Source organism: Etheostoma cragini, chromosome 1 (genome assembly GCF_013103735.1).
Source record: "Etheostoma cragini isolate CJK2018 chromosome 1, CSU_Ecrag_1.0, whole genome shotgun sequence".
NCBI lineage: Eukaryota > Metazoa > Chordata > Actinopteri > Perciformes > Percidae > Etheostoma > Etheostoma cragini.
Window position 1 is genome coordinate 17,775,902 of NC_048407.1, and position 14,109 is coordinate 17,790,010.

Consider the following 14,109-nt stretch of genomic DNA (forward strand, 5'->3'; position numbering starts at 1 on the left):
CAGCCTATGTTCTATCCCTGGCTCCATCTCACGGTTCCCTAAAGATGTAAAACCTCTGGGAATCTGGGGCGTTCAGCTCTACCAAACATTAAACCATCAGCTATTATTAAGTTAAACAGAGGACCTCTAACTCTCTCTTTTAATAATGTGAATGGCTCATAAAATCGTATCGTGACCGATGGAAGGCTGTGATGCATTCTTGTTACTATTAAAGAAACATGTCATGTCCACAGTGCACGTGTGTTGTTTTTCTTGTTGTGTATAAGATACATCTGCAGCCAGACCCCAGATGCCATACATTCAAAGTGCGGATCTGCTTTGATGTGAGTGGAGCAAAGAAGAGCACAGGCACTTGTGGGTTATAGGCACGGGAGGCAGGTGGTTGTCTGTGACAGACGGGTCGGTGGTAAAGAGACCCTGAGGGGCTCTGAAGAAGCTCTGCAGTCGGCCAATGAGACAGTCAACACCTCAGCATTGCAGCACAACGTACATAAAAAAAAAAAAACACACACACACACCACAACGGACACATGAATAGCCTCTGTAGCAGACTTCCAAAATTGACAAGCAACGGATGGCTCAGGTGTTGCTTTCACCCGTGGCACATTACGGGATATCAGCAGCATGATTTTAGCAAGTTTTATGTTGGCGAGCTTCAATCACAAAGAAAAAGTTAAAAATATCTTAATACTACTATTTATTATTTGTACAGTAGAACCTCTGTAAAAGTGTTTACAAAGTGAATTACAAAAGTGGAAACAAAATTTCAACGACAAGTCTTGTCATGTCTGTTAAATGATTGAAAAATTGATAAAACTGAAAAAAGAAACTAAATCATTCATTTCCACTTCAAAGAGTATGTATAGGAGGAGGGGCGCAAAAAGAGAGAGAGGGTAAAATAGAGGACAACAAGTAGAGATAGAGAGAGGAAAAGGCATAAGGCGAAAGGAATGAGAGTGTTGCCTCTGCTGATTACCTGACTCCACTGCTGTGCCATGCGTCTGTCTGGGCTGTGCCCTGAACCTCCGCCAGCTGATTAACCCAGCACTGCTCCACTCCCCTCAAGCACTCTCCACTGTCTATGCCACACTGCATAATCATCCAACACAGGGCTGGGATGTGCGGAGTAGGCCGGTAGGTCGTGTCACCCCGGCGCTTGGTACCAGACCACCCTACACACCACTGCAACTCTGCCTGGAGCTCGACATGCAACACAGGGATGAGACATTGGCACTGACAACATTCTGGCCTTGTTTATCGCATTTCTGACTTTATTTTAAATTGTCAGTGGTTCCAGACCCGGTTCTATCATTTAACCCTGCTCTATAACACTCTGTTATCATGCTGCTGTTGATTAAAGCTCACTTTTCCATGATAGGCGGTGTCATGTTTATTTCCTTCACTACAAGGCCCAAAGTTTAAATCAGAGCTAACTGTTCCCCTGTTAAAGGCTGCAAACTCCTGGCTACTTAGCCACCTTCTGCTTTCTCAGACTCCACGAACCATAATTAACACCACCTTCTGTCAGACGCAACCCTCAGCCACGGTCTGTGTGCTGACTATACACTCCCATTTGCAGAGTATTCTCTCTCTCTCCTCCTCAAGCTCTCTCCCATTCTTCTTCCCATTTCCTTCATGTCTCTGTTTGTGCACAGGGAGCACTCAGCCAGTCAGCCAGAGACAGGACCCTTCGTTAAATACTAAACCATACACAGGTGGGACTGAAAAACAACAACAGCTCGAGACAAGATTCAGATTTACGATGGCTTAAGGCACTCAGCTGAGAAAAGGTCTCCACTAGAAAATGAACAAATTACACAGCAGTCACGCTAACACAAATGTACACTCAAAAGCAATTTGAGAAATTACAGTCAGGAGGTTTCTTGTGTAGTCTCTGCAGATGAAAAGTAAAGAGCACATTATGGATATGTCCTATGAATGTGTACCTCATTATTCCATCTTAGTTTTTCACTTGTCATATCTCATTCACCAGCAAAGCTGGCTATGTTGAAGACACAGAAGCTGCGGTATGAAATCTGGAGAGGAGCTATTTGACAAAGCCAAATCATCCCAGTGCTGCAAAAAAATACTAATAGCTGCATTTGAATGAAAAAAACTATCTCTAGTTAGTTTTAGTAGCTCTAGTTTAGTAGCTGTAGTTTAGTAGCTCTAAAACCACTGAAATCATTATACAAACAAGCACTGAAAACACTAGACAAAAAGCCATTTCGTTACCATCATTGCCATATTCTAAAGAAGTATAAACTGCTAAGTTGGGAAAACCTCATAAAATACAGAAATGTATGCTTAGTCTATAAGATCATGCACAGTTTAGCTCCTCCTCCTTTGTCTGGCCTTATCAATTTTAACTCAAATGCAAACAGAGTTACCAGAGGTGCAGCAAGGAGGGACTGCACAATTCCATTCAAAACATCTGCATTCAGCCAGGCCGTCTTCTCATTTACAGCATCACATCACTGGAACTCGGTACCACCATTAATGGGAGTGCCCATCCTATTACTAATTTAAGAGTAATGTTAAGAAATGGATGATTGAAAATCAACACTGTCAACACTGACGCTGGTCCCATCCACCAACAATAACTGTATCATCTATTTTAGATTTTATTTGCTTATCTTGTTTATTCGATTGTTGTGATTTAACATTGTAATTTTTAACTTTTTGTCTATTGTATAATTATCTTCATTGTATTAGAACTGTTTATTATTTTAGGATGTTTATTATTTTAGGATGCCTACTAACATCTGGCTAGGGGACTGCCGATGAAAATTAGCCTACGGCTAACTCGGGTACGCTTACATTTGCTTTGAGTGTTGATCAGTGTACATTGTCCCCTTTTCAAATAAACAAATAAATGAAAAAAAAAAAATGAACAAATCAAAAAGCTTCATGGAGCCCTAACAAAACACAGGATTAATAATACAAATCCAATCCCTTGTTGCCACCCCTCCCAACTTTTGTTTGTCTTACAGGAATCTGACAGCAACAAAGTATGTTCCCTGTACTCCTTCCGGAACAATTCCACCTCCCCACACAAGCCGGAGGAGGGGGCCCGGGAGCGAAGTGACCTGCTGAGCGGATCTGCGTTTGGAACTCCGGAGCGGCGCAAAGGAAGCCTGGCAGACGTAGTGGACACGCTGAAGCAGAAGAAACTGGAGGAGATGACAAAGACAGAGCAAGACGGTATGACTCTCTGTGTTTGTGTGTGTGTGTGTGTGTGTGAGTGTGCGTGTGTGTGTGTGTGTGTGTGTGTTTGGGCTTAGGAATACCTTTTTTCTTTTTCTTTTCCAGTGAGCCTGATCTTCCTACATTTTCCCTTTGATTTTCCAGTTTCCTGACTGCCAGCTTCTTTTGTCTTGTATCTCTCCATCTCATACACTCATGCGGGCACACACAAGCTGGGAAGACTGACGTTACAGTGTTTCCAGTTTGTTCTGAACCTCTTCCAGTGTGACAAAGACTGTGTGGCAGTGCACCTCACCATAAGTGTGGTCTTCTTCCATGCCAAGGCAAACTCTTTGACTGTAAAATTCATAGTGCTGACCTGATGCCAGGAACATTACCTCTTTTTTATGTTGCTACACAGAAAACTGTTCACTTGGCACATTTATTTATGACAAGAGTTTGCTACCAACAAACAACCAAAGCCTTTCTCACATACTGTTAATTTACCATGACGATTTCAGACTTTTTATTTTCCTACAATTGCATGCAGAGAAAAAAAATCCTTCTCTGTGATAAGATTGTTAGGTCTGTGTCATATCTGCACCCCGTTTTACCCTGCTCGGCTCTCCCTCCCACAGCCTGCAGTCTATCAAGAGTATGGCGGAAAAACAAATATTTGAAAGAGCTGCTGAAACACATCCCCCTTCTTAATTAGGGCTGTAGTAATATAACTACATCCAATCAAATGTTAAACCCCCTTGGGAATGCATGTGTCTCATTTAGTGTCTAGGGAGCTCTTAGCTTAAGCACTTCATCAGACGAATAAATTAGACCTCTGTTAGCCTAAAAATAATTTGCCACTTCTTTTTAAAGTGTTCGTTTGGTGATCTTTGTATCAGAGCAGCAGAGGCCTCTCACCAGATAATCATTTAGCCATGTCCTGATTGGTGGACTGATTGTTTGTGGTGTCGTTTAGGTAAAAAAAAACAGAACAATCAGTCCTTATTTACCTGAACACCTATAAATTGGAGATCATTTAGAAAACTGAAACGTTTGGATCATTGTAATGGATCGAAATGACAAACTGATACTTATATAATAATAAATAAATAAAACTAAATCTAAAGGTAAAAACCCTTTGTGAAAAAGTACAATTAATACTCATTATACTGCAATACAGCAGATACATTTGTTTTTGTGAAGAGTTTTCTCCGTTTTTTTTTCCTGAATTCTCTACTTTTCTGTCACACAAACATACATAAATATTAGGAAAATGCAGTAATCTTGCTAATGCTCTTACAGTACATGTAAAGCTGATCCGAGGATGCAGGATAAAGTTTTGGGTTAATAAATAGAAGTAAAATGATTCCATTAGTACTTATTTGTTTTACCCATAGGTAAGAATATATTTAATATGCGTCTTGTTTCATGCAGAGTAGATTCTCAGTGCTCTCTATAGTGACGGCGGGCGCTATGGCAATGAGCCCCAGCTGTTGAAGGCTGGTTGTTGCAGTAATTTAAATGGTCAAGTGCAGCTTGTAATCCAGGGCCGTATGCTAACGCAGGGAGGCGAGGGTGCTTTTGAGTGCCATACAGATGTTTTAATCTCCTGTTAATAATAAAGACTTGGTCTGCCTCATGCACTGTGTATCATGGCCACCTAAATAAACTCCCTTGTTGAAGGAAATTAGTTTCTGAACAGGGAACACAGCAGAAGACAAGAGCCTCACAAAGTATAGTGCGCTGTCCCCAAGCTGCAGAAACTTAGAGATACTCTGTTCTTAAGAGCACTTGAGGAAGCTTCATTGGTGATGATCAGTGATTACTGTAAAATGGAGGGAGAGGGACTCTTGGAAACTGCAAAGGAAAACCTCAAAGAAACCTTTGAGAAATCCTAACCGTATGTCTTTGTTTATGGAGAGAGACCCTGGGCAGGATTAACCTATTAAACAAGAAGGTTGGAGAAGCCATTTGTTGTCTTAATGATGCTGCTAATGTGGAACAAGCAACAGATGAGCTAAATATATCTCTTATCTGAGCAATGACAACTGTTGTGTCTAATTCTGCTGCTTTGGGGCCCGCCTGGTCGGGATCACCGAGGTCCTCAGAGACTCCTCACCATCTGCTACCCTTCTTCTCTGGGCTTCCTTGGTTGGTCAAGATAGTTCATTGTACTGATGGACTGAGGGTAAGCGTGGTGACCTCAAGTATAGAGGGAAAAAAATGGTCTGTGGTGCAGTTTTTACATAGTACATTGCTCTTTTGTGTTACGTGAAATCCCACTTAAAGGGATGTTATCACTGGTGGAAGCTTTGGGTTGGGAGGCCTCCTGGACCGGTAACCAAATATTGTTAACCTTCTTTATTCTTTAATAGTTTTTAGATGTAATCTTTATTATGCCATGAGAACCATCAATTAAATTCCAGTCACCTCCCTTTTATTGTAGAGGTAACTGATATCTCACCTGTTCATTAAAAAAACAATCTACAGTTTCTGAATCATAAGGGTTAAATGGGGAATGTGTCAGCAATGTGACCTTTTAAGTTGGAATAAGCAAGTAAAGACAATAGCTTAGCAAATAAAAAGTAATACATATTTTGACTTTTTCTACTAAAACCGTATGTCTCCATTCAAAGAAAATTGACTGACCAGTCTCTCTTATTAACAATAACAATAGAGGTGGTGCTCAGTCTCTTCTCCATCCTTCCATCTCTATACATTTGTACCCTTTCACCCTCTCTATCCTTCCACCCTTCCTCTCCATTTCTGGTCCTTAAAGTGCTTTAAGTGCTTGTGACTGTGCTAATGAATGAAAATGTCCTCCCAGCAGCGAGCACCACATTTAGCTGAATAGTCACCTTTGCTGTAAAAGCTCTATTAGGCCCAGTTGCCAGCGGGGCTAACGATTGTGCCCCATGTTTATTTACTAGGTATTGTAAATGCATTATTTATGGATAAGTCTCCAGACAGCACTTGTCAAGAGTTAAAAATGTCAGTATAAAGTATTACGGGAAAAAGACAAATAGCCACCATTATAAAAACCCAAGGTGACCTTGATTTGATTCACATGCAATTAGAACAGTTTTATATAATGCACTAAAGTATAAATCAATACTGTGCAAGTCAACACACAAAACACTTTGTGCGTTATTTTGTCATTGGGTCTTTATGTTCGTCCACCAAGACAAGGATGGGAAATTGGGTTTAAGCTTCCTGCCGTAGCTTTTAGGGATTTCCTTGGGCTCAGTAGCTACTGTACTTGTTGAGTCCTTGCCAGTGAAACAAGCACAGAATTAGATGTAGTTGTGTGTCTTTTATCAGGCTGAGAGAGAGTTTTTGCAACAGCATCCAGGAAACAGTGCTGCAATGCCATGCAGCCAGCGAACAGGTGTAGTCTAAGGACAATTGACACAGCTGTTATACTGACAGTGAACACTTTTCTCATGTAATTGGTAACTAACATCTATAAATATAAACATCCTAACCTAGTACAAAATAAAGCACACAAGAGCATGCCCTTCCTTAATACTATAGCTTTTTAGACCAGTCAGAGTGGATACAGTAGGTGCTCAAGTAGAATACTCAACACCTGGAGCCCTTTGACAGAGTCATGGCTAATTAGCTTAGCAAAGGGGAGCCACTTTTAATCGTACAAAGAAGGATATTTAATGGCTACTGAGAAATTACCCCCTATTACAGCGGCAGGTAACCTAACCATTGCTTGTGACATAAAACAACACAACATGGTGCGCCCCTGTGAACTGATTGTGTTGAGGCATGGGCCTATATGTGAGTACTGTATGTGTTCCTGTGTTATCACTTAGGCCTCTCTTTCACTCCCTTTGCCTGTATCACCTCTTCTCTATTTATAAGTGTAATCCCCCTGGCGAGGTGGTGTATTATCACTGTGTAATGACTGTGCGGTAGGTTGAGTGTGGGGGAGTGATCAGCGTTGTGTGCGTAGCCCCAGGTCATTATCCTCTATTACAACAGGCCATGTAATGAGATTCAGGGATGGGTGAAAGCTTTGGAAGAGAATAGGATCAGCTCTAAACCTGTGGTCTGATTAGCACCGATGAACTCTTGACTCTGTTGTAACACTGTCCCCTATCAGTGTCACAGCCTCTGCTAACTCCACATTGAGGTTCACTAGAAATTGGCTGCAGGTGCTTAAAAGCACCAACAGATTTATTTTTGGAAATGTATCTAGTTTGAATGTAGCATTAGAAAAGAGAGGTTTTCTAAAGGCATATTCCCTGTACTGCAGTGTGTATTATACATTATATTATAAAATAAAGCCCCTCCCCCCCAAACAGACTGATGCTCCCTCCCTTCTCCCCTCTCCTCTCATCCCAGCTGCCATGTCATCTGGTTCTGCCTTATCCCACCTAATTAATAGGAATCTTTGTTATAATGATCTGAGCATGAGCCTCTGACTCTATGCATATGCAATGAGGACTGGAAATCCAGTTGCCTTGGTTGCCGAATTTGAGGTTTTTTTCACACATAGCTCGACGTTGCCTCTCACTGAGTGCCGCGTCCTACCGGACAGCATTAGGCTGGGACCCTCCTGGCAGGACGCTAACACTGGCCAAACGTCAGTGAAGCACATGCATCTCTCCTGTGCACTGTGTTCCCTTCCTGCTTTAATAATCTTTTCCTTATTCTGTCAACACAATTACAGACTTATCTTAAAGTAATCTAGTTGATGAAATAAGCCGATACAGTTTTGTGCGTGTGCGTGTGCGTGTGCGCGTGCGTGGGTGTGTGCGTGGGTGTGTGCGTGTGTGAGCTTGCATATACTGTACGTCTCAGTGAGTGCCTTCCTGTGTGTGTGTGTGTGTGTGTGTGTGTGTGTGTGTGTGTGTTCTCTCTTGGCCTGTGGCTTGGTGCACCAGCCCAGCGGAGCAGTGCTCTGGTCTGTCACTTTTGTTTGAATAGGTAATGTAGATCTGTTCAGGCTGAAGAGACATGAGCTGGAATCGCTTGTTAGGACATATGATCAAAAGCGGCTCTCTGCTCTCTGCCAATCAACCCTCTTGTCACCCTGTGAAGCAGACGTTAAATAGATTTTTCGGCTGTATGCCGCAGGCAGCCTGCCAGCCTGACATGTGAACTTTCACAAAAAACATACCCTGCCCCTCGCTCCTCCCTAATCTCAGTTTTCCATCCTCTTCCTTGGTGTCCCTTTTTTGTACTTTTTCCTTTTTCCCTTCTGCAGTTTTCCCTTCCATCTTGAAACTCTTACCTGATCCAGATCAACATTCCCCCACCATATATGATTTTTGTCTCCCACCCCATTTTACTCTCCAGTGACAAAGTCCCCCACCAGGCTGAGATCAGAGCCCAGGGCTAAATGGAGTGGCTGTAATGGGGGGAATAGGGAGCACAGAGTGTCTGGTCCACTGCTGAATTATGTATTTACTATCTGTTCCAAAACAGAGCCCTCACATAACATAGGCATGTCCCCATAGGACTTCGGAAGCCAACACAGGTTTCACTTTACACAAGCTAAGATATAGATTCTGTTGCCCCTGTCAAAACGGGAACCCTTTCTGCTGTCTTGGTCATTCAGATGACAAAACAAGCAGCTGCTTCTTCAATGTGCCATTCTTTGCATTCAAGATCACCTTCCCCAGTTCTCATATTCCGATTAGTCAACAGTAGCAACTGCTGTGAAGCATTCCAGGGGCCATCTTCCCGGGTTTCAGCTGTTGAGCGTGTCCCCCTGCACCCATGCTGCACAAAACTCCCATTGTGATCCTGGCTTACTGGCTGCACAGGAACCCCTTGATAGGAGGAAACGGGTGTCTCTGAGAGACAAATCACAGCCAGGGTTCCACAGAGGCTTGTTTGTCTTTACACACTCACACACCCACACACTGGTTGTAGGTATGACTTGTCAGTGACATCACTGCTTGGGGAAATAATTAAATAATCATATTTGCTAATGGAAAAAAACAATAGATGTGCCACTGTTCTTTATGTGGGTGGCTGGGTGATTAGATCAGCAGCAGCTTGTAATGGACTTACTGTTTTATGTGACACCGCACTATTTGGAGGGGCACAGAGATGGTGAAACGCTGTCACATAAGACCGCAGAAGCCATTAATGCTACTATATTTGTCATTGGGCTGTGAAGCCTAGAATTGGGTTTTGCGGTTAAAAGGAACATGAAGAAGTACAGACGAACTTCTCATAGTTAGGGCAGTGGAGGAGGAGCTGAGGCGGTCAAAAATGGGGAGAAGAGGGGCTATTCCACAATGGGATGGTGGTGGGGGATGGGGAGGGAAGTGTGTGAATGCCAGAAGTGGGGTTACACAGGGAGACTTGTGTGCCAGCTCAGTATCACTGTCCTAGCTGTGGCATTCAGCTCCCAAGCATTCTCCACACATAACTTGACAAAAGAGCCGGTGTCATCTGACCAAGGATCAAAATAGTGTGAGTGAAACACACACCCTGGGCATAGACAGCCTCTGTGGCCTGCTAATGATTTCAGAGCACATTGTAGGCTTGTTCTGTAAGTCAGACGTACGTCAGCCATCCAGCTTAGAGATCTACCTTGACACAAACCAACATGTGTAGCAGACCTATTAACATATTTTCATTGTTTTTCCCAAACAGCAAGCGTGATGTCTTACAACGTCTTGATGGTTGCCTTTTGAACAAAGAGATTATTTAATCAGCAGAAAAATATGTTTCCTTCCACTCAATGCGTTTTTTTCTCCCTTGTTCAATAACATTACAAGCGCCAGGAGATGAAATGAGGATGTCAGAAGAAACGAATAGAAATGTGTTTTATTGCACTGCAAAGCCTGATTGCCAATGATTATAATTATTTGACAAACGTCATGTCTCGTTGAAAGTACCTCCAGAATTGGGTGGTTAATATGCTTAACACCAAGTCGTCAGTTGCACATCATGAAGTTCAATCTGTCAGTTGACATTATTATTTAAATTTAGGATTAAGGATTTGTTGAGCCTGTCTTTTTGCTAATTTTCTCCCAATTAGCATTATATTGCATAAGATGAAAATGGGTCTACTCTAAACTCCCCCCCCCCCCCCCCCCCCCCCCCCCCCCCCCCGCCGCCCCATACACCTCATCCTCCTCTATCCTTTTTCTTTTTCATTTTCTTCTGGGTGAGTGGCACTTTGCTCCACAAAGCCGATTCTGTAAACCTGTTGTTAGCTTTCCTGTTGCGAGCTGGACCAATCAGCTCAGTCGCTCATGAGAAGCAAATTTCTCTATTGCCCAGCAGGTCTCAGTCCACATGGCTCTGTATCCCACAGAAAGGGAATGGGCCACTTCAAAAGTGCAGCGTGTTGTTGCAGAACCATTTTGAACACTTAAGACACTTGGGCACCGTGGGCAAATGAATAAGGACTTTTAGGAATTCTTAACCTTTAGAAGTGCTATGGTTACTGTATTATCTCTTTACCCAGTGGCAAGGCAAGAATCAAAATAGTAAAGTGTATTAACATTCATTTAATTTCATAATTTGTTTTATTTGTTTAGTAATTGTTTAGATCAAGCTGTCAGTTCTAGCATGATAACTCAATGTTACAAAAAAACATTACACAATAGTAAGTGTTTTTCAATAGTAAAAAAACACTTACTATTAAAGTAACACCTCTTACTTTAATAGTAAGAGGTGTTTAGCATTTTTTCCCCTCCCAGACCACCGTTTTGAGATCATGTAATTTGTTCTGTTAAAGTCCAGTAAGCCTGGCATGTGAGAATCCCAAACTCTGGCATCTTAGTAAACAAAGTTGGCTGTGAGATTCAATAAACTTCAATTACTATTTTAAAATAAAACGAGAAAAACAAATTGCACAAATGTAAATCAATTAATACCCTCACTTTTGTTTAGGTTTTTTGTTTTGGCTCCACTTAAAATTTGTCTTCCTTTTTTTGCATGTACCGTACAGTGGGAGGACACACACACACACACACACACACACACACACACACACACACACACACACACACACACACACACACACACACACACACATGCTTCAGCAAAGTTCAACACATTTACAGTAGGCTGTACATACAGTATATCACTCAGCTTATTTTTCGCAATTTGTGTTTTTTAATATCTCATCTTATGGTTCAATCTCTGAAGCGCATCACCCAGGCCCAGAGTTTATGATGAAATAAAGTTTCAATGTCTAAACCAGACACTTGGCTTCACTGCAAATTGTAATGCATTCATGTGGATCCTATTAGTCTCTTTTTGTCCTTGTAGAGTCAGATACCCATTAATTTACTAAATCACATTGAACAGCCATGATCACAGTACTCCACATTTTATTCACACATCTATTAATTTAACATAGTTGAATAAATGTGAATGTTTTCGAGCATTGATTAGCAGGGAATTTTATATCTGACAATTAAATTGCAGGGTACCCAAAGAAATCTGTCCAATGCAAGGTACCCAGTAATTAAATTTTTGTGTGGAATTATTATAATTTATTACAGTGTGTGGACCCTAATGATTACCAACATCAAATGGAAATTATAAATTTAAATCAAGTCCACATAATTCTCCTCGTAATGTTCATCTACACAAGTGCTGATCCCCTGATCAGCATCGGCTAAGATTCCAGAAGTAAATCTACTTTTTCTTTCCAGTAAACCAAATATAAGCATGCTTGCACACACTCAGACTAACTGTTATTTGGTTAAAAAAATCAATTAACCAATGTCGCACCAAGGCTTTATTAGGTTGATCATTATTAAATCAGACAATTCTAAACTGCACTTTAATCTTCTGTCAGACATTAATTTATTCAAAGTAGCAATTGTTTGTTACCCAATGCATTGTGTTGATAACCTTATTCAATAGACTCCCTCTGCTGCCTGAATAGAGACTTCAAAGCAAAGGACGGCAGAGGAGAGGGAATGAAAAGTTCATTTTGCTATCCAAGCATTTAATGGTCCTAGTTCTTAAAAGTGACCTTGTGGGGTAGAGAGCGGAGCAGCACAGCAGCTCCTTCCAGATGCACACATGGCATCCATCGGGGGCAAAATCACGCACAGTCCCAACACCTCAGGCTCGGACATATGTTGAGTTTTATTTCATTCTTCTGACATTAATCCTATTCACCAGCTGTTCTGCCAGCTGCCACTCTCCGGCTTAAGGGGAGATTGCAGTTTTGGGGGCTCTGAGTACTGGTTTATCTTGGCTCCTCATCTGCTCCTCACGAAGTTTTGATTGGATTTTTTTCCCTTGCCCTTTTCCTACTTCCAGCTTCCTTAAGTTGAATACTTCCCTGCAATCTATCTCTTTCTTTCAACTTCTTAGATTTTGTTTGTCCTCCCTATAATTTGTGTAGATAAGGGGGAGGCTGCAATTCGACTTAGCTTTTGTGGCCCATGCCTTCTGCAAAGCCTACAAGTCTTCACTAGTGTCACATAAACATATGTTTAAACATATGCCCCTCAAGTTCTCCTATTCTTTCTGTCAAGAAAGCATTGTAAGAAATCACAGCGCTGAAACCTGCTCACCCCACAGTCATCTAACAGCATTTCTGTAGGATTAACCCGGACATGGCCTCAGCCTGTACAGTTATGATTATTGACATATTGGGTCCGACATATTTCACATTTATGTGCATTGTCTGGAAGCATACTCAAGTGTTCTCAATGTCATTTCTGCTGAAGTACGGGCGGGCAGTCTGCGAGCAAGGGCCGCAATGAATTGATCATTGCTCACTGCTCACTTTAATAATTCAAGCCTGATTGCCACAGAGTGCCGCAGTAAAATGGATTGGGAGAGGTCACATGCTGCTCAGCTCAGAAGGTGAAGCCTCTTGGGGATGGTTAATTCATATATGCTTGATAGACACGTGTCCTATTTAGCGAGGTCAGTGTGTGTATACGGCTTCTCAGAATGGCCAGGTCAACGCTGTGGGATTAACACTGTGGTCAGTGCAGAAAGCAAGGGGTAAGGTAGAAGTTCCTGGATACATAGGCCAGCATTTTTTAGTTACCTGAGGACGACTTTGTGGTGACTTCGTGTTGAGGTAAAGACGGTACAGTAAGAAGTAAGGGGAAATTAGCATGAAAGGAAATGAGGCAACAAGGGAAGAAAGAAGGAAGTATTGGAGCGGAGGAGATGTGTCAGAACCTGAGATGAAGCACATCCCATCCAGGTTACCTACAATGTATTTATAGCGACTGTTTACATGACCAAAGGGGATCGTCTAAAGGTGACTAACAGAGATGTTCACCAAGTGGAATAATGATTAGGTGTCAGTTAAAGAAAGCGCACCACGAGGTGCAGGTGCTCCACAATACACTGACATGTCTGGACCTTTTTATTTATGCATGCCAGCACTAGTGATTACCTATTAAAAAGCTGGAATTATCTTACTGCACCAAAAAGTCTTCTAGAAATGGTAGAGGTTATTAAAACTGTTGACAACGAGGAAAGGTAATTGCCTGAAAATGAGCGACAACGCACTGTTGTGCTCAGTGTTTCTTCCCCCCCCAGCTCTCCTCTTTAGCGTTTTCATTGTGCGGTATCACCCGGGTGTGTAACCTATTGCGTTCCGATTGCTCCCTTGCAATTAGTGCCCTTTTTGTCCTCACTTCAATAACGCCATGATTATGGAGACTTCAGGAGTATTTGCAGCATCCAACAGCTGTTGTCTAAGGGACTACCGGCTGAATGACAAAAACATGTTTTCTCTCTGCATTTCACTTCCCTGCCTGCCTCTTGTAATTATTATGTTTTATTTGGTGTGATGATGGGGTCTTGTTTTTAGTGTGTCTGTGATTAAGATATTCAAAGGACTCCTTGGAGTGTGTCACAGTCATTTTCTTTTTTTTTATCAACCTCGACTTCTGATTTGTTTCCCGTGCAGTGCAGTGTGGATGGGAAATTAGACGTTAGCCTATCATTGTCTGA

General features: G+C 42.0%; 1 protein-coding gene across 7 annotated transcripts in view; it reads left to right on the forward strand.

Moving 5' to 3' along the window:
- The window catches only part of sox6 (SRY-box transcription factor 6), a 133,041-nt gene that overhangs the window by 47,546 nt on the left and 71,386 nt on the right, over positions 1 to 14,109 (forward strand). For all 7 annotated transcript variants that reach the window (XM_034869117.1, XM_034869109.1, XM_034869140.1 and 4 more), the window contains one exon: positions 2,994 to 3,204. In XM_034869117.1, the coding sequence (XP_034725008.1) occupies positions 2,994 to 3,204 (211 nt within the window). The remainder of the gene's footprint in view (positions 1 to 2,993; positions 3,205 to 14,109) is intronic.